Source organism: Paraphaeosphaeria sporulosa, assembly GCF_001642045.1.
Source record: "Paraphaeosphaeria sporulosa strain AP3s5-JAC2a unplaced genomic scaffold CC84scaffold_1, whole genome shotgun sequence".
Taxonomy (NCBI): domain Eukaryota; kingdom Fungi; phylum Ascomycota; class Dothideomycetes; order Pleosporales; family Didymosphaeriaceae; genus Paraphaeosphaeria; species Paraphaeosphaeria sporulosa.
Window position 1 is genome coordinate 731,490 of NW_017253360.1, and position 18,106 is coordinate 749,595.

General features: G+C 51.2%; 6 protein-coding genes across 6 annotated transcripts; 1 reads left to right on the top strand and 5 right to left on the bottom strand.

Annotated features, from left to right (window-relative positions):
- Window positions 1-824: 824 nt before the first annotated feature.
- CC84DRAFT_1182374 (putative RTA1 domain protein) lies at window positions 825-1,735 on the top strand (the record flags this gene model as incomplete). The annotated part of the gene is made up of 2 exons (XM_018180626.1): window positions 825-1,005; window positions 1,083-1,735. The coding sequence occupies 2 exons, from the start codon at window positions 825-827 to the stop codon at window positions 1,733-1,735; spliced, it is 834 nt and encodes a 277-aa protein (XP_018041763.1).
- A 144-nt stretch (window positions 1,736-1,879) lies between these two features.
- On the bottom strand, window positions 1,880-3,562 carry CC84DRAFT_1253872 (uncharacterized protein; the record flags this gene model as incomplete). Its single annotated transcript, XM_018184410.1, has 3 exons — window positions 3,352-3,562; window positions 1,942-3,300; window positions 1,880-1,889 (listed from the first exon to the last, which is right to left on the bottom strand). The coding sequence occupies exons 1-3, from the start codon at window positions 3,531-3,533 to the stop codon at window positions 1,880-1,882; spliced, it is 1,551 nt and encodes a 516-aa protein (XP_018041764.1). The 5' UTR covers window positions 3,534-3,562.
- A 1,667-nt stretch (window positions 3,563-5,229) lies between these two features.
- Window positions 5,230-7,254, bottom strand: CC84DRAFT_1182375 (cytochrome P450; the record flags this gene model as incomplete). The annotated part of the gene is made up of 6 exons (XM_018180627.1): window positions 5,230-5,383; window positions 5,443-5,587; window positions 5,738-5,763; window positions 5,820-6,093; window positions 6,145-6,723; window positions 7,203-7,254. 6 exons carry the CDS (start codon window positions 7,252-7,254, stop codon window positions 5,230-5,232), a joined length of 1,230 nt encoding a protein of 409 aa, XP_018041765.1.
- An 842-nt stretch (window positions 7,255-8,096) lies between these two features.
- Window positions 8,097-10,203, bottom strand: CC84DRAFT_1182376 (uncharacterized protein; the record flags this gene model as incomplete). Its single annotated transcript, XM_018180628.1, has 5 exons — window positions 8,097-8,940; window positions 8,995-9,158; window positions 9,208-9,429; window positions 9,489-9,917; window positions 10,000-10,203. 5 exons carry the CDS (start codon window positions 10,201-10,203, stop codon window positions 8,097-8,099), a joined length of 1,863 nt encoding a protein of 620 aa, XP_018041766.1.
- A 2,027-nt stretch (window positions 10,204-12,230) lies between these two features.
- CC84DRAFT_1106877 (aromatic compound dioxygenase) lies at window positions 12,231-13,974 on the bottom strand. Its single transcript, XM_018175156.1, has 2 exons — window positions 12,637-13,974; window positions 12,231-12,571 (listed from the first exon to the last, which is right to left on the bottom strand). Exons 1-2 carry the CDS (start codon window positions 13,621-13,623, stop codon window positions 12,425-12,427), a joined length of 1,134 nt encoding a protein of 377 aa, XP_018041767.1. The 5' UTR covers window positions 13,624-13,974; the 3' UTR covers window positions 12,231-12,424.
- A 559-nt stretch (window positions 13,975-14,533) lies between these two features.
- Window positions 14,534-15,866, bottom strand: CC84DRAFT_1224478 (PLP-dependent transferase). Its single transcript, XM_018183540.1, has 3 exons — window positions 15,569-15,866; window positions 15,297-15,503; window positions 14,534-15,244 (listed from the first exon to the last, which is right to left on the bottom strand). The coding sequence occupies exons 1-3, from the start codon at window positions 15,651-15,653 to the stop codon at window positions 14,754-14,756; spliced, it is 783 nt and encodes a 260-aa protein (XP_018041768.1). The 5' UTR covers window positions 15,654-15,866; the 3' UTR covers window positions 14,534-14,753.
- Between the last annotated feature and the right edge of the window lie 2,240 nt (window positions 15,867-18,106).

The window sequence follows — 18,106 nt, forward strand, 5'->3', positions numbered from 1 at the left end:
GGTATCCAGTCCCCTGTTTATGTACCCCAATTCCCTGTCCCTGTACCCTAGCGCCCTGTTTCTGTACCTTGTTTTCAGTACCTGTTTTCTATACTCTGTTTTCTGGACCTTTCCTACTTGTAGATTCTTTCGTATCCATTGAAACCCACCGAAGAGAGTGTGCACGCTCAACTCGGTGCGTGGGCGCGAGATGACTAGGAGGGAACACCTAGTTTGACACTGCCTTTCGATGGACATGGAAGCATGAGCAAGTGGAGGGCGCTGAAATCTCTCTTCTGCATCTGGATTTTGCACACTGTCTCCACACCACTTCACTCCTTGCCCTACGGACCAGTCGAGAACAGCCAGCCTGTCGAGGAACTGTATCGAGCCACTCTGCCAGATCGGGGGCCGGCTGTGCGTACATTGGTCTGGAAGTCGGAAGGAGGAAGTGCAAACAGTTTGCTTCAACACTTGTTTACACGGAGTTTTTGGTGGCGAGATAACCCCATCGTAGCCTTCACAATAGAGGCTTTTCTTTGTTTAGATTTGTAGGGTTACAATGGCAAAAACGTTGTCGGAATCGTTAGCGTGGTCCCTGTGGACGTATCCTCGCGTACTCGCATCCCGCGTATTCTGGCGCTAGTGGATGCCTCTAACATCGTACTACGCCGTCATGCCTTCCCGAAATACATCTTACTACGCGCGTCGCTATGCAATTCTCTTTCGCAAAGGAAGCGTATTCTCAAGCGTTGCCCGATGGGTGGAGCTGTATTTCTCGTATTTAACGCCCTGATGCACGACGTGCTTGACTTCGACACTCCCACATGCACCGACGAGACACCATGACCATGCCCATCTTGACCGCACGCGGCGAAGCCGACTTCGATCTCTACCCGTACACTCCATCCGCCTCCGCAGGCTATGCATTCGTCGCCCTCTTCAGCCTCGGAGGCCTTGTGCATCTCTGCATGCTCATTCCCCTCCGCGCATGGTTCTTCATCCCCTTCATGCTCGGCTGCGCAGGTACGTCCTCCCCATTCCCACCTCCCTCCACCAGCGTATACAACCCTAGATATATCCACGACTAACCCACTCCCTAGGCGAAGCAGCAGGCTACTACGGCCGCGCGTGGTCCCATTCCAACATCCGCAGCGGCAGCCCATACCTCCTCCAACTCATGCTGATCTTAGCCTCCGCCCCCCTCCTCGCAGCCTCTATCTACATGATACTCGGGCGCCTCATCCGCGCGCTGGATGCTACGCACCATGCGGTCCTGTCACCGCGCTGGACAACGAAGATCTACGTCCTCATCGACATCGGCAGCTTCGTGACGCAGCTGATGGGCACGGCGATGCAGGCGAGCGGCGATGCAGCGGGTGCGAAGACGGGGAATACTATTGTGGTCGCCGGGTTGGGCGTGCAGCTTGTTGCGTTTTCGGTGTTCATCCTCAGCGTGGCCGTGTTCCATCGGAGGCTAGTGCTGGAGCCTACAGAAATTTCGATGGAGCATAAGAGCTGGGCGAGGTACATGTGGATGTTGTATGCGGTGAGCGGGCTGATTGTTGTGCGGAGTATATTCCGGTTGGCGGAATTTCTCGAGGGGGCGGAAGGGAAGCTGTATACGACGGAGGTGTTCCTGTATGTGTTCGATGCGAGCTTGATGTTTGCGGTTGTGGTGATCAGCGCGGCTGTTCACCCGGGGATGCTGTTGAGGGCGACTAGGAAGAGGGAGAGGGATATTCCGCTGCTTTAGTATGGTGGGCAAGGTCGAGAGAGACTGGGTGATTAGGGTTAGGCATGTATGCGATATTCTGAGCGTTTTCTGCACTTTTTCTCTTGCGTCCGCGCTTCTTCATTGTCTTCGGCGGCGCGGCCTCCTTAGGCGAGTCGGGCGCAATCATAATAGCCTGACCCAAATGGTCTATATTTGCCAGGATACTGGCGAATTGCGCGACATACTGCCGCGATTCTTCCTCCTGCTCAGAAGAAGCTTTTGAAACATCATCATTGTTGAGTAGAGTAGCCGCGATCTCGCGGATTTTCACAATGACGGACTGCCCGTTCGCCTCCAGGCTTCTCGAAGAACAAAAATGGAGTACATCAAGAAGCTCTTTTGCGATGCTCTTTCTATACACCCAGATTTGCGTCCGAGGCGGTGCACCTAGGCTTGACCCTGTTTCAAGAGGCGAACCGGCCATGTCGCCGTTCGAATGCGAGAACGCGCTGGAGCAGGCTTCTAGGATCGTGCTTTGTATGTAGAGACTCGTGATGTGGATATTGGCCTTCATGATGTTGAACTGATTTTCCAGCAATTCAGAGCTCGGTGATTGCCCTTCGGGTGTTTGGGGCTGCGTCGAGATGCTGAGTTCATCAGGCAGCTGTTCGAGTGCGGTCTGCACTTTTCTCACAATGCGAAGTAGGGTTTTCAAACTCATCGTGGCATCCGTTCCAAGCGACTGGCCGGGATGTATCGAGGCGTGGACGCTGCTGAAGCTCGTGGCGTAGACAGGGGGATAGAAACCGGGAAGGCCATAGGAGAGCAGATCGACGATGCAGAGATAGACCTTGATCAGAGCAATGAAGCCAGAGATCACCGGCAATCCTGAATAAACTCGGGTACCGGTGACCAGAGCGACTGGGTTTATGATATCCTCATCGTCAAGTTCCTGAGGGAACATAAACTGCCAGTCAGTTCGCAGAGGGTCAAAGCTGAGCCCAGTGTGAGGAATGACAGCCGAAAGACGGTCATGTATTTGCATGATGTAAAGCAGCCAGAACGTTCGCTTGCAAAACTCTCTTTCGAGAGGCGGCAAGTGCTCGTAAACTTCTGGTCGATAGAGTCCCAGCGCACGGAAGAAATGAATCGCCTCGATTGCGTAGCCCCATCCTTGGTTCGCCCTTCCAGCATACAGGCTTGCGGTAGCAAGCAGCACAGACACAATTACAGTGCTGGTGGCTGGATGTTCCTGCCACAGAGACTCCGTAGAGATCCTGCTGAGCAATACTAGATGACATGCGCGGTCAACCATCGCGCCGATATCGGCATATCTTCCCCTGCTGTATTCATTGAACTTCTTCGGGAGAGATGCCACCGTCACGGCACAGAGCGCGAGGCAGAGCCGGAAGAAGGCCGGTTCGTGTTCCGCTGCATCGATGGTGTTGGTTTCAAATTGCGTACTGAACGTTCCGCGGTGGACGAGAGGAAGCAGCGGGTATACAAGGTCGAGATAGTCTCGCACAATGTGTCGTAGCACCGATGGATCGCAGAAGAGTGCGAGGGAGAGTTCACCCACTGGAACGGCGAATGTGTTGAACGGCCATCACAGAAGATCAGCACGGTATCTCCTTTGCGCACAAGGGTTGGCATACCGTGGTGGAGGCCCGCGCGGTTTGCGCTGGCTAAGGAATGTGCAGTCTATCTGGTTCGCTGCGCAGCGATTGCAGACCTGGCCGTCCCCGTCTATGATGCATTGCACCTTTCGAGAACGACAGGCGTCGCATGCTTTGGATGAGATTCGGCGTCCTCGCCTGGTAGAGGCTACAGGTGGCATAGCATCTCGTCTCGTTCAGTGTCGTTACAGCGCATCGATACTTTGATCGGCGCGCACTATACCGTAGCCGAGGTATTTCCCTTTTTGGACACTTCTCTTCCCCATAGCTGCCCTGGCCGCGTCCCCACAGCCCACCAATACAAGCTACCATATAGGAATATCAATGTGAACCTTTTTCCGATGGATCTGTGCCTTGTCTGCAGGCATCACTCCTCCGACTCAAGGTCATTATAGCCGCAACGCCCCTTAATTCCTAGCCCAATCTTCAGAAAGGGAGATTCTTGTGATGTGCATCAGCGGGCTCGCCTCCGGCTATTAGTAAGACAAGTTGCAACATTCGAACGACAGAAACGCTACGAGGATGCTTTCACACAGTACAGTGGCACACGAACATTCCATGTCACGTGCTCGTCCCCCAGCCCCACCAACACGAGCACTATGCTTAGCGAAGATTATACATTATACCGAGATGACAGGAGTATAGAAAGTGGCAATATGATGAAGCTATGCAAGGCGCTGCACGATGCTTCTCAAGGGTATTGCGCCATAAGGACTGTGGCAAAGAAATCTCGATATAGACCGCGTTGCCGTCAACCGTAATTTGCAGGGAAGCAGAAACTCATCCCAGAAAATCATGAGCAGAAGGGGTAGGTTGTTCGCCAGGCAAAGGTAGCATCACTACGCACATCAGCATTCATAGTGTACCACCAACACTTCGAAAATACTTACTCGCAACTTCACTGATGGAGCCCTGGGTCTCATGCACTGGCATCATAAATGGGGCCGGGGTTCGTCGTTTTTGGTTGGGCGGCGCTTGATCGCAGCCATTAAGTGGGGACAGAGCTGACTTTCGCACGATCCTGAGGTGATTTCGAGAGTCAGAATGTTGAAGTTTGTATCCCCTCGGCAGGAAGTTGGCAACAGGCAGGTCTCCATCATCATCATCATCATCATCCTCGTCGTCGTCACTGTTATTCGAATGGTGCGGACTGTCAGTCACTGCCCGCTTCGCATAAGTTTTACGGTCAGCGAGTAGTGTTGTGTCTCTACGAAGTGGCTCTTCTCCTACCACCTCGCGACGGAAAAAGGCCAACCGCGAACCGTGAGGCGTCTCTTTAACGCCGAGGTGCGCAATCGCTGGAACAACTGCTGCCGGCTGATTTTCATCTGTACACGATGATGGCACTTGTCGATAAGAGACACCAGTACCGCGCAGTGACTTCGAACGCGGTTCCGTGTTCGCTTGTGTGGCATGAACTTCTTGTAGCTGTATGTTCTCCACCGGCTTCTTTCGCCACCTGCTCTGGCCAAACCCGCAGCTGTTTTGAAACCAGTGTCAATTACTGCTCACCAATTGCTTGAGAAATGGCACTGACCAACGAACAAATTTCTTCCAGACCCTTTTCAGCCGGCTTATGCAGGACGGCATGTCGACCGAGTGTGAGCTATCGAGGATGGTCACTATGGGAAAGGCACAGGACCACGGCTTGAAGGAGGAGCGCTCAAGAGCAGGATTGGTAGGACGAGCTGAGATACAAGCGCCCTCAGTTGGAGCAACCCGATTGATCAATGAACAGATTGGCACACTTGCATCGCACAGGAGGATATGATAATCTATTTGAGGAGCAGCCGCTGGCTTTCTAGTAGAGAGTGACAACGCGCATCTCGTCCAAGTGACGAGTCATTGAGCGAGCGACTAATTCGCGACAGTCAATTTTGCCATCATCGCTGGTTTCGCCCACAAAATGTGGCATTCTTGCTGAGCCCAATCGTCCGCCTCCTTATTCAATTCCATGTCAAAGCTGAGCATTACAGTTGCCAGGATAAGTCGCATCTCGTGGTACGCGAGACTATTGTCATTAGTCTTATGCCTAGTGTGCAACAAGCGCGACGTTGGGAATGAACTCACTTCTTGCCTAGACAGTTCCTGGGCCCGTACGAGAACGCATTGAACACCTCCTTATTGTCCGCACTATACTCGTGCTGTCCCTCGGGGAGCCAGCGCTCCGGAACGAAAGAGTCAGGGTCTTTGAAATTCGACGGCGAATGATATGCTGCATAGTGCGCGATAGAAATAATGGTCTACCAGATGTTAGCGTCAACGAATCGCAATGTGAGGCGGCACCAAGCTCAACATACGCCGCCAGGGATCCATCTGCCTGCAACGTTCGCACCGGTGCCGGGCGTCTCTCGTGGGATTAAACCCGGAACAGGGGGGTATATTCTTAACCTGTCGGATATGATTAGACATAAGACTACACGAGAATCAAGGGAGGGGACAGTTACCCTTCTTCTATGCATGCATTGAGATATTCCAGATGCAACAGCTTCGTCATCGTGATGTCGTCGACGGATGTAAAAGCATCACGTACTTCCTTCTTCAGACGTGCGAGCTTCTCGGGGTGTTGATGGAGGTAGTATGTAATACCACTTAATTCGGTGGCCGTTGTCTCCGTGCCAGCCAACATGAATGTCGACGCGTTGCTATGAAGCTGCGTCGGAAGCAGACCAGTCATCTCGCCGTTCTCGCCTTTACCTTCCTTCATGACATACGTCCAAACTGGAACACCAATCAGTCTTAATCCATTGCTCATTTGAAGTGACAACTTACTATCTGGTCGATCTGTCTGTTTCTGCATTCGCTTGTCTACTCTTTCGCTCGAGAACAAAAGGTGCTGTCGTCTCTTCTCCTTGAGACCTCTTGGCAGATATCGCTGAAGCAGGCCGTCGAGCAAGGGCCAGCGTTTCACTACGCCCACCATAGTCATGAGCCTCACACTGCCAAACAGTGCCGCAACCCAAGGGATGTACTTCGAATTTTGCAGTAGCCCAAGAGGTTCACCGAAAGTCAGGTCGGCCATGATGTCAAATGTGGTGTAGTTGTAAAACCTGACCAGGTCCATCTCACCATGCTGAGAAGCTTTGGTTAGCTGCTCGACGAGAAGATTTGCATATCCCTTGAGGATCTGCTCCTGCTCCCTCAGCGCTTTATCGCTGAACGCATGGGATACCAGCTTTCGTTGCCTTGCATGAGATGCGTTGTCTGAGCGAATCAGTCCAGGTGGGTTACCATAGAAGTCTGGACCGTAGAACGCCTTCTCCTTTGTGAACAAATTCGTTGTTCGGTGTCCGTAAACGTCCTTCCACACTGCAGAGTCAATAACAGACAGCTCGTTTGGCGCGAACCTGACTACAGGCCCGTACTTGAGATGTAATTTGTGAACCCAAAACGGGAAGGCCCCTTTTAACGTCTGGGTCTGCGATGCTAGAATTGTAGCGCGACCCGTGAGTGGGCCGGGGAAAGAGCGTAGTGGGTGGAGGAACAAGTTGTAGAACACGCGAAAAACAACATAGAAGACCTAGAATCGTCAGGTTCCGTGGCACTATATGGAAGGGACCCTTACAGAAAGTACGGGGAGTACGACCGCAAGCCGGGAAATAGCTTCAAATAACATTGTGTCGCGACACAGCACGGTGCTTTTCTTTAGCTGGAAAATATGCGTATAAGAATTCAGCTCTTGTAAAGACGATGAGAATTTCGAACGCGCTTCGTCGAAATGATACTGCGAGGCGTAGTCGCTAAATGGATGCAACTCAGAGTAACTCACCGATCTGGGAGTTGGTAACTCAAATAGACTACCGGTGCAGTGAGAAATCGCGCTCTCTAACGATGACCAAGCACCCACGATGCCCACTGGCTCTTTGAGGAATTCGGGTCCATGTTAGCCGTTGGTCTCCGCTTTTTGGAGGCACATTCGAACGCTAGAATAGTGTGACACGATGCCCCAGGTAACATTCACCTCGGCCGAAGATGTAGAGGCGAACTAGCGACATGCATATTAGAATGTATGTGCAGATCTAATACCTGATTGCGACTTCGATTGCTGGAACAGGTCAATATTGTTTCATGGACAGTGACGAAATCCCGCATGTGTGGTGTGTTGCGGAGCTTGCTGCAGCTTCGAGACAAGCATTACCCACGTGAGATATGTTGCTTCACACTTCCGGACCATCTTCTGCTCTTCTAGACCAAGGATTGTGGGGTATTGCTTGTGGATCGCAATCTATATCCATGTGTGATGTGACCTAACGAGCTTTGACTTAGCGGAGGGTCGGAGGATCGGATATTGAAATAATGCCGTTAGCATACAGCAGATACACCTCAGATGCTCGTTCTGCAGCATTCATGCTGCAGACATCAGCTGTTAATGTAGATCGATATTCGGCCGATGTACTTCGGCCGATGCACATCAAGGATACAATGTCTTATCAGAATCTATGTGTCTATGTTGAGTAACACAAATAATGGGTGCACTAATTGCTGGAGCCCAGCCGCAGGTCAGCGGCAATTTCGATATCGCAGCTCCCAGAGAAAAGATCCCTGAGTGGTCACAATGGGATGATAGCGGATGATTATACCGTAGTTCCATCAAGACTGGGAAGTAATGGAACAACCACTGGCTGCATTCATCACAAGACCTAGTGGCAGAAAACATAACTATATACTAATACGGCCGAAAATTGTACCATACGATATCTAGTCCTGCCACCTACAATGCCATCTCACTCGTAAACCATCCTGTCCCAAAGCTCGTTCGAGAATCTCCGCTGCAACTCGTCCAGTGTCCAGCTGTGCTGCTTCCCGATCTTGCTAAGCATTTCCCGAAACTCGGGTATTTGATCTTTGTATGCAACTTCCTTCAGATACTTCCTCGCTTCCATACCTTTGAACTTGAAGTAGTCCCATTCTTTTGCCCAGTGAGGTCTTGTGTTCCCGCCATAGCTCATCCAGATGTCAATGACTCTTTGTGCGAAGTCGTGCCACTCATCGTCAGCCACAGCGTCAGGCAATGTGAGCACTTCGATCGACAATGTTCCCAAGTCGTTGCCCTTCTGAGGTGCCATGAGCATATCACTGCCCGCCATGAGACGCATTTCGAGCGCAACGCGCATTGCTGAGGATGGATCGCTACTGATGTCGGCATCCTTGTAGACAAGCTTGATGATGTCCCACCAGGCACGCTGAACGATGCTGAAGTCTGGCTTTGACGGGTCATCTTTACGTGGGGGCAGCGGTATTTGGAGTTCGATGTCCCGGACTCGCATGTTCTGTATTCCGCGGCGGAAGTGCAAGGCATTCGGAAGGAAGGTCTTATATGTGGGCGTGTTGCTCTCGCCGAGAGTCGGTGGAAGAGTTGCCATCGCAAGCGTGGCAAGAAGTTGAGCTTGCCAATAGCCTGGTATCGCGTTGAAGAACGGATTTGTAGTCACGACGCCCCCCAGCCAGTTCTGCACCCACTGTAGGAAGACATTCTTATCATCGGGGTAGTCGATAGCATCTGTTGCGTCCGTTGTCGTACTGAAAGTATTCGTCCATATTTTCCTTTGGTATGGAAACCAAAACCATCTATGAGAATTAGCTATCGTATCACCCTAGACGGAAAGAATGATGTTCACTTACTCGCTGTAGTATTCGCTCGCTGCTCGATTCTTAAATTCTGCCGTTGCAGAAGCCAATTGTTGATCTACATTTGGCGCATCGAACCAGTCGCTTCGCAATGCTTCGGGAATGTCATTCTTGTCCAGGGGCGGCACACCCAAGCCGACATCTTCTTTCAGTGGTTTCTGTCATGAATCGGTAACTGGTAGTTACATGATGGGAGTCCGTACTTACCATGACTGCATAGGACATGGCATCGAGCTCGAAGGTAATGTGGGTCACGACACCAAGTAGGCCAAAGGCCCCTGCGGCTGCCTTGATCTGAACCTCGTCGTCGACGATTTGGAGCTGACCATGGCAGTCGACATACTCGAGGCGTCGAACGTAGTCGGACAGAGTTTTATGGGTTATGCCAGCACCGTGACAAATAGGCCCATTGACACCTCCGATGGTCACCTATGAATCGATCAGATTCCGAGTTCTGGTGTCGTAGCTAAGAATTACAGGGTACATACCTCAACCAGAATCACATCAGCGGGTAGAGACCAGGCCTTCCCCGCAATAGCCCATCGGCGGAATTCTTCGTTCGTGACCGCGACGCCAACACGACACAGTCGTTTTCTTCCTGGTGCTGTCTCTTCCTTGAGCTCAATCGTTTTGAGCTCTGGTACAGCCGATGGATCATACTCGCCAGGTATGAGCGAGGTCGGGTCTGGAAGCGTGTTAACTGTGTCCAGGTTGACGAATGAGATAAATAGCTCATTGTCTTGCGAGAAAATAGGACTCCAGCTGTGACGATATCCAGCACATCGCACACGGTAGTTGTTGGCAACTGCGAACTGCACGATGCGCTGGACACCACGAACGGTCGTGGGAAGGAAGGTGAACCTGGGCGAGTTCGCCACCGTTTGACCCCAGTTTGCGAATGGCACTTCACTGTAGCACTGTTCTGAAGTCAGTGATATGGACAGAACCAAGTCTGAAACTGGTATGGCAGTAAGAATTTCGGTGTCGCCATTTGCTTACCTCCAAGAGTTTCGTGTTCTGTGCATCTTCGTATATGATTGGTAGGTTCTTTACATGCTTGTGCTTCGGATGGAAGACATCGCTGATTGCCGCCTTCAAGTCGATTGAGCAGACGAAAAGCTGCTTTAGCTCATCAATTAATGAGAAGTGGTGTTGTACAGGGGGGCTTTTGTGAAGGTCGACCCTGAACTCTTTGCCGTTCATGATGCTTTTCGCATCCTTCCCTTCCACAAACTCTATGATTTGTTCCTTTAATTCTTGGCTTTGAATGCTGTCGATTGCCTTGATAAGGTGTTAGTCTTAAATTCGAGTTATCGTGATGTTAGTGCACTTGCCAGCTTGTAAGCTAGTGTATGTTGAAAAGTCCGCAGGAACCCACGTATCTGAGTCTGGGGGTCGAAGTCATCTGCCAACACCGGTTTCAAGACTTCTTCTTTCAAAGGAAGATAGTCAATCTTATCGTATTCAGCAGCGTACTCATCAACGTGGTCCAGTATCTCCTTGAGAATCGATGTTCGTTCAAGGTGCTCTCGGCGGAGCAGAGGTCCCATGGTTGGCTGAGAGAAGGAGATCAACTCGTGGATGGTCTCAAATGAGTTAGGTTTAAAGGCTCAGTCTACAAGAGTGTTTGAATTGCACGGCTACAAGACTTTGGCTAAAATCCCGGTGCGATTTCACGGCAATAGTGAGTGCTAGGGCGCACCGTCCTTTATGGTGAATTTCGATGTACCGGTGCCTCGAAGATGGCTGGACTGATGCAGGGTTGTTGACCGCTCCAAGACTGACAGGCGATCACTTCTCTGTGCGGCTGAGACTGATATGATCGAGGCGCACCTGAGGCGAGCGAGCCCATCTTTGGCCATACCGCATGGACGAGCTGGTGAAAGCCACCACATCCGCACTAAACGATGCGTTCAGCTCGAACATTGAGTATTTTGACTAGGGCGCATGCCGCAAGCCATAGCTGGCGGCGTGTTCAGCCCCAAGCTTCACCATGAAGCCAATCATGGGCTGTTGGGAAATGCAATGCCAGGTCAAAAGGCAAACTGTGTTTGCACATGCGTTCAGCCTGAGCTGAATGGTGGTCAGCAGAGCGCACAAACTCGTAGTCAGCAGTGAACCGGTCGGTTTTTGTACTCGTGGTAGCACGAGGTGCGCCACATCGCATATTTGTTCTAAGCGATATTACTACGGTACACAATCAGGAAGCGGCCGACTCTTTTCGTGATTCGGCGACTTGGTATTCATTTGATCTAGTGGATGAGTGGTGTGATGAAACAAGACGAGCAGGGCACATGATCACCTAAGATCATGAGCAGTATGTCTTAGTAAGCTCCCAGCGACTCAGTCCGCGAGATCTAATTGGTCCTTATCCAACTCAGTCAGCTGGTATATCTGAAACGTTGTTAGACGGGCACCTCATCGTGCATTAAATCACTTTACACTCTTCTAAACATGCAACGTGATATATTAGCGTGGATGCTTACAGTAGGACAACTAGGACCACTGGAACTACCATTGTACTGTCGGTCACGATGGCATTATGTGGTCATCTCTTGATCATGATACATTACAGGTGTATGAAAACAGGTTCCGAACCACGACAGCTAGACAATGGTTTAGGGCCCTTCGTGGGAGAGATGGATATGTTCCGGTACTGAGAAAGGGGGCAGAGAGACGTGCTCGCGAGGAGCGAAGGGACCACAATTTGATATTCGCCCCTTACGCGTGATAGAGACCTAGAGTTCAAAGAGGCCCGACAATCTTCCTTTGAGAGAATAATATAATGATCAGCTCAAATGTAAGAAAGTTAAATCAAGTGATTCTGGAGCCGTAAGTAAATGCATTGGAACAATTCATCGCCGTCGCGCGCTATCCTCGACGAGACTGTATTGATCTATGTCCCAGTCATTTGTATCTACGCTGCATCAGCGTCCGAACCTTTAGCGAATCTAAGCAGCCGGCATTGGATGAGAATAGGGATGGAAAGCTAACTTGAAGGTGAGGAATCCAATAGCATCGCAAAACTCCCTCCTAGCTGTGAACTTGGGAAGAAGTATGCATTGCTTGGTCGGCTGAAAACACCGTCTCATGTTTCAGATCTTCAATTATAGCGGAGCTTGTGCTAAGTAGTAGCGAGATGAATCGAGCGCCAACATAGTACAAGAAAAAGAAAACAGGACCAAAAGTTTCCGTCACGGTGGTCAAGTTCGTGGGTTATCCTTAGCTTAAGGGTGGACAACGACAAGGCCTGGGTATTTGATTCTATGTACAGGAAAAGTAAACATCTTTAGCGCGCATAAAATGCGACAAGCACAAGTGAGGGAGTATAGACAGGAGAAGATTGCGACACTATGTCGACTAAGATTTAGCGTCACGACCGTGTACGAGCGGGCCAAGGATGAACGATCAAATCGTTCACCGTCTAAGCAGTGGCCGAGGCAGCGGGAGCAGAGCCGCTGGGGACACCACCGCTGGGAGCACCGCTGCCGCTAGGAGGGGCGCCACCACTTCCGCCGCCCATGCCGCCGGAGTTCTCGTTCGCGACACCGCCCTCCTTATAATAGTAAGCCTGAACACATGATTAGTACGTTTTCTTCGCTGACGTCAAATATTGGGTCACTGAGAGCGACTTACAGCGGGTGTGACAGAGTTCACTTGAGTAGAGTTAATGCCGAAAGCCAACCAAGCGAAGATGCCGTCAGAGAGATCGTCGCCGAGAAGGGTGTATTCGTGGAAAGGGTCAACGCTGTCAGCTTCTTCACCGAGAATAGAGTCGTCAGCATTTTCAGTGATCTGCTGGGTGTTGGTGTTGTACGGCTCGGTGAGCTCGACGGCAGAGATGAGGTTCTGGTCGAAGAAGGCCTGTCCAACGTGGGAGGTTGAAACGTTGTTGCCAAGCGTGCCGTTGACATACAGTGTAGGGTTGGTGTGGACCATGAGATGTATGTGGGTGGCGCGGGAGGTGTAGTGGCCGGGGAACGTAGTCTCGAACTGGGCGACACCATCGGCATCGGTCTTCTGGATTCCGCGGAGGAAGGTGTTGTCGATGTTACTTTCGTCGGAGGAATCTCCATTGCCGGAAGCAACTATGCCAGAGTAGACACCGGTGGAGTTGCAGTGCCACATCTCAAGGTAAACGCCGGTCACGGGCTCGCAGGTGTCAACGTCAATGACCTGGTAGTCGATCAAAGTTGGAACGCCGGCTTGGTCCTCAGCAATGTTGCTGCGAATCCACTCGCCTCCGACATAATAGGGACCCTGGGTGACCTCGGGCGTCAGAACGCAGGAAGCATTACCACTGAAGAGCGTAGTAGCGTCCGTGTTCAAGGTGTAACCCTTGGCGGTAGCGTTGTGGTCAGTGGCGACCACAGTGTCAAGGTCGCGCTTCTTCAAGCCACGCTTTGCGCGGGCCTTCTCGAGAGCTGCCTCGCGACGGACGGCATTGCGCTTGTTGACACCACGTGCCTTCAACTTGGCGGCACAGTGGCTGAGATCGGAGCGCTTCACGGAGCTGAGGAACTCGCGACGTTCGGCGATTTCCTGGGAGAGGTCATGTCCTGGATGGGCGGATACGGCCGACAGGAGAGTCAGGCCCGAGAGGACTGTCTGAGTGAGACGCATCTTTATATGGAGCGAATGGTCTATGTGAAGCAAGAAGTTCGCAAGGACAGAAAGAGTTGCTGTAAAGATGTGTAAGTAGCGAGGTAGAAGCGCAGCGAACGATCTGGATGATGATCTTAACTGTCCATTCCTCTCGTTTCCTTTATACTTATCAACATAATGTCACACTGCAGGGCCATCGATTCAGACAGCGCAGACGATCGTCATTGTGGATCCTCGCTGGGGCGTAGTCGTTGCCCATAATGACAAGGACGTTTCGAGCATTGGCCTTTGATCTCTTCAGCGCCAACGCTGCACCCCAGTTGAACATTCTTTACGGTCATTTCTGGGGAGTATTCGTCAACATCTCAAAATTGCTAGAGGAGTCGTCGTCCTGCCAAGGCCCTTGCTCCAAAAGTGGCTAGCGACCGCGTGGCATGGGGCATTTTCGCTATGCCAGTGGGGCTTCTTTCGTCTAAGCTTTCACCAGCCCTTCGAACCACAGCCTCGCCGTCATTCTTGGAGCGTGGACAGACCATTAGCCAAGCTTTGATTACGCGGTCGACATCTTGCGCCTTGCGGTCCGCGCTGTGCTGGCCAATGATAGAACTTGCATTACACTTCCGAGATAATGCCGCAGGTGATCCCTGCTGTCGCTGTGAACGCGTTTCGAAACAAGCGGCTGAGTTGTGCGATCGAGCTTACGACTGAGGGGAAACATCACGGGATTGAGTCCCGAGGCTAAAGGAACCGCAGCAACTGTTTGATTGCGCTATCTCGGCTTCAATCCGAGCTGAGCACAGAAGAAGGGTCCATAGCGCCTTCGACGCCCCTGGGGCTCGTACACGTCAACTACATGGAAGTCACAGTCTTGAGTGGTATCGAATCGATATGTGCGAACCTTCTCATGCTCAATCATTGATCACATTTCCAAGCCTATTCGATGTTAGCTCACAGAGTCTCACAACATTCTCTCCACACTCGCCTTCGCAATCGCTTATCCATCACCCTCCTCTCCAGCATATAGACCAACCTGAACCAGCCTGGCTCTAACGCATGCCCTTCACCTGGCTGTTGGAAGACTCCTCTGTCGAATGCGCTGTGAGCCAACTCTTGCTCCCGTTCCTCCTTGCCCTGCCCTACATCCTCTATTAGCCAGACTGCGAGATTGATAAACATAAGAAGCCTGCATTGACTCGGGATAGATACGTCACACCCATCGGCGAAAGACGCTCACTGAAGTACGTGTACGCCTCGCCTACGCGCTCCCGGCTCAGTGTTATAAATGAACGCATCCATGTACGATCGTACAACGTAGCAGACGCGATCGCGACCGAGGGTCCCGAGGGATTACGAAACCGGGTCACAGATTTCACCGCTTTGAGCAGCGGTTTGCTATGCGTAATAAGGGCTCCTATGCGCAAGCCCGGAACGGCGTAGTTTTTGACCATACCATAGGTGACGTGCAGCAGGCTTTCGTCTATTTGTGGTTCAAACCAGAGCACGGAGGTGAAGGGATGAGTACCGCGCTCAGTGGGGTCGAACCCCGAAAAAGCATAGATGTCGTCGCTGCTGAGATGGATATGGTGCTTCTGGTGGAAGCACATGAATGCGATGAGAGTGTCTTCGGGGCAGCATCGACCTGTGCATCGTCAATCTGTAATACGTTTGTGTGAAGCACATGGCTTACCTACGTAGGCGATTCTGAGGATTGATGATAAGCACAGCCCTGATCTCTATACTCCCAGCCTTCGCCTTCTGCGACGTCTGTTCGAATGCGTCGACGACATCGGGCTGCAAACAAGTTCCTAATGGTGTATCCGCAGCCACCATCTTCAGCCCAGCCTTGAGCCCAAAGTCCAGCTCAAAGCGGCCATAGTAAGGTCTGCTGGTCATGATTCCTTACAGGCTATAAGTAGTTACTCTCTTTGTATAAGGCTAATTCTCGTACAGGTCTCCAGCGCACCTTGTCCTGGATCCGCAATACTAGATCCGAAAGCCTCGTGCAGCGCTGTCGCTGTCCCAGTGATCTTGATCTGCTCTCCACTCATCAACTTCCGTGACTTCTAATACTCGTTCAAGTGCGCCCCCAGCGCCGCCGGGAGCTCTTTGCCACCAACAGTGCTGTAGCTGCAGTCCAAAGCCTGCTCAGGAACTTGGACTTTTACTTTGAGGTGTTCGGTGAATTTCTCCTGCACAAGATCGTTCTCCGCGCTTGTAGCATGTGTTATAACGCCTCCAGGATTTGTATCAGGATCGTAGCGTCACTTCCGCGACTCCAGCTGAGTATGCTGAACCTACTTCGACCGCCACGCATCACGACCGCCCTCCGGCGGCATGAATAGGGGACATGGCGTATGAGATTTGACATCCATGGATCTGGAGTACCTATGGCACCTAGCTACTGGATAAAGCACGTGGTGTCCTTGTCGCTGGGGTGTCATCGTCTCCTAGAAGGCCTTATACGCCATTGTACGCCGTTGGTGTATGCCGTCGAAGTGCTGCAGATTTTATTACCGGTTTTACTCGATGACGCTTAGACAGCTTTCGCTGTCGAACTTTTTCATCACGCCGGGTAAGAGAGTGCTACATCCCACATTAGCGGACTATTTAATGAAGGCTCGAAGTCTTGCTTCCTTCACTTACCTGGGTGAGGATTCGTTCTGCACATCGTCGATAAGCTTGTATCTCCTGCTAAGCTCGTACTGACTGACTCCTGGCTGCGTCAGAAGCGCAGTCTTCAGCTTCTTTAGCTGGCGTACCTTGCTTTGCTTCTTCAGTGTATCTTCTTTACAGCGCTGGCATTCTACATGTCTGTATATATGCGGTAATTCTAGAAATCTCATGGTCAACACCTCCAGTGCCCTTAGCGGCACCGCGAAGGGACGATTGTTCGCCAATTATTCAACCAGAATCGCCCACCTCTAGGGACAGGCTTCGCCTAGATTATCATGCAGAGGCAGTGCGCCAGTTTGAAACCCAAAGTAAACGCATAGAGAACTTTGTGGCGGGCCCTTGGCCAAGGGGTCAAGCCAATAAAGATGTTGGGAGTTTCTTGGTAGTCGGCCCAAGCCCATGGGATAGGCTGCTTGTTTTGCTCCACATTCATCGCTTCATCTTATGTACCTAGAGTGATTAATTATTGGCTGACCTTCTTTATACGGTCTCACGACTTTGTCTTCTCTCTTTCTTTATAGCTGTTCTTCCCCTCGCCCGTCTGAATTGCCTTTCGCCCTATATTTTTGTGCGCCATGTCCGCTGCATTGTCATTTCTGCGCATTGATGCAGACGCCCTAGTCTCTCTCTAGTTCTCCTTCATCCCGGTGCTATATCTCATATCAGTCAGACTTCCCTTGTCATATATTTATTCACTCTCCTTCCTAGTGTACTCTACCTCTTGAACGTCTAGTTGTTGACTTATCACGCCCTTTTGAGAGCCCCGGTCAACCCCTGAATAGAGACTCTAGGGAGGTACAAAAGACCTATCTCTTGTTATCCCCTCATTATTCCCTGTCTCTTGGTAACAATTGGGGGAAGGAATCATCTACATGAATATGGAATTCGCAGTGGAACGGCTACAACAGACGTACGTAATTTCAACATACTACACGAAAGCCTCATTTCTTGCCCTTCTTACCTGATGTCTGCTTCCTATATGCTTTTGCACAGCATATCTGTACGTTCTCTACAACCATAGACCAAGACGAGCTTATAACTGAGTCAAGAGATACCTAAGATTAAACGCAGGGAGTCTAGACGTAAAATCTAGACGTAGCTTCACTCCATGCCTTCTTGCATTTGTGATATCAGTGTGATCGTCGAAGGCAGTAGAGTTCGTAATAGCCAGATAGCATCGCATTTGGCAGGATCTCCAACACGCCTTGGAGTGTAAGTGTACATGAACGTCTCGTTTTGGGTGTTCGTCCCCTGATCCAAAAGTTCAGTCCGCTGCTCTGACGCTAGCCTACCCATTCAAATCGTTACTCAGTGCTCCGGGATAAAGCGCATTTGCTCCATGACACATATGTGCTCTACCCGCACTTGCAATCTGCATCGCGGGAGACTATGCCGCCTCGCATGACCGCCCACGCACCGTTTCTCCGCAGCTTCCCCGCCACAAACACCGTTCCACGTATCACAGGACATGCACTTCCTCGAATGGAGTGTAGGAATGCTTACGGGTGTATTCCTAACACAGAGCACATCGGAGATGCTGCTGTACCGCCATTATTGACATTCCGCAGCTATTCCCGCCTTCCACGCCACAGACGACCTCGCAAAGACATGAACTACCATCCGCATAAAGGCACCTGGTCGACTACATGTAGTACAACTACCATGGCACTCTGTGCGTCGCCTTCCTTCTTACAGATGATGTAGCCTGGAAATGTGACTTTAAGCTTAGGTCACATCCCACCCATGACCCTTGCGAGACGAGCGGTAGTAGAGCGAGAGATGAGTTGGTCGACCGGGCGCGGTGAAAAGTGTGTGTACGGAGCTGCTG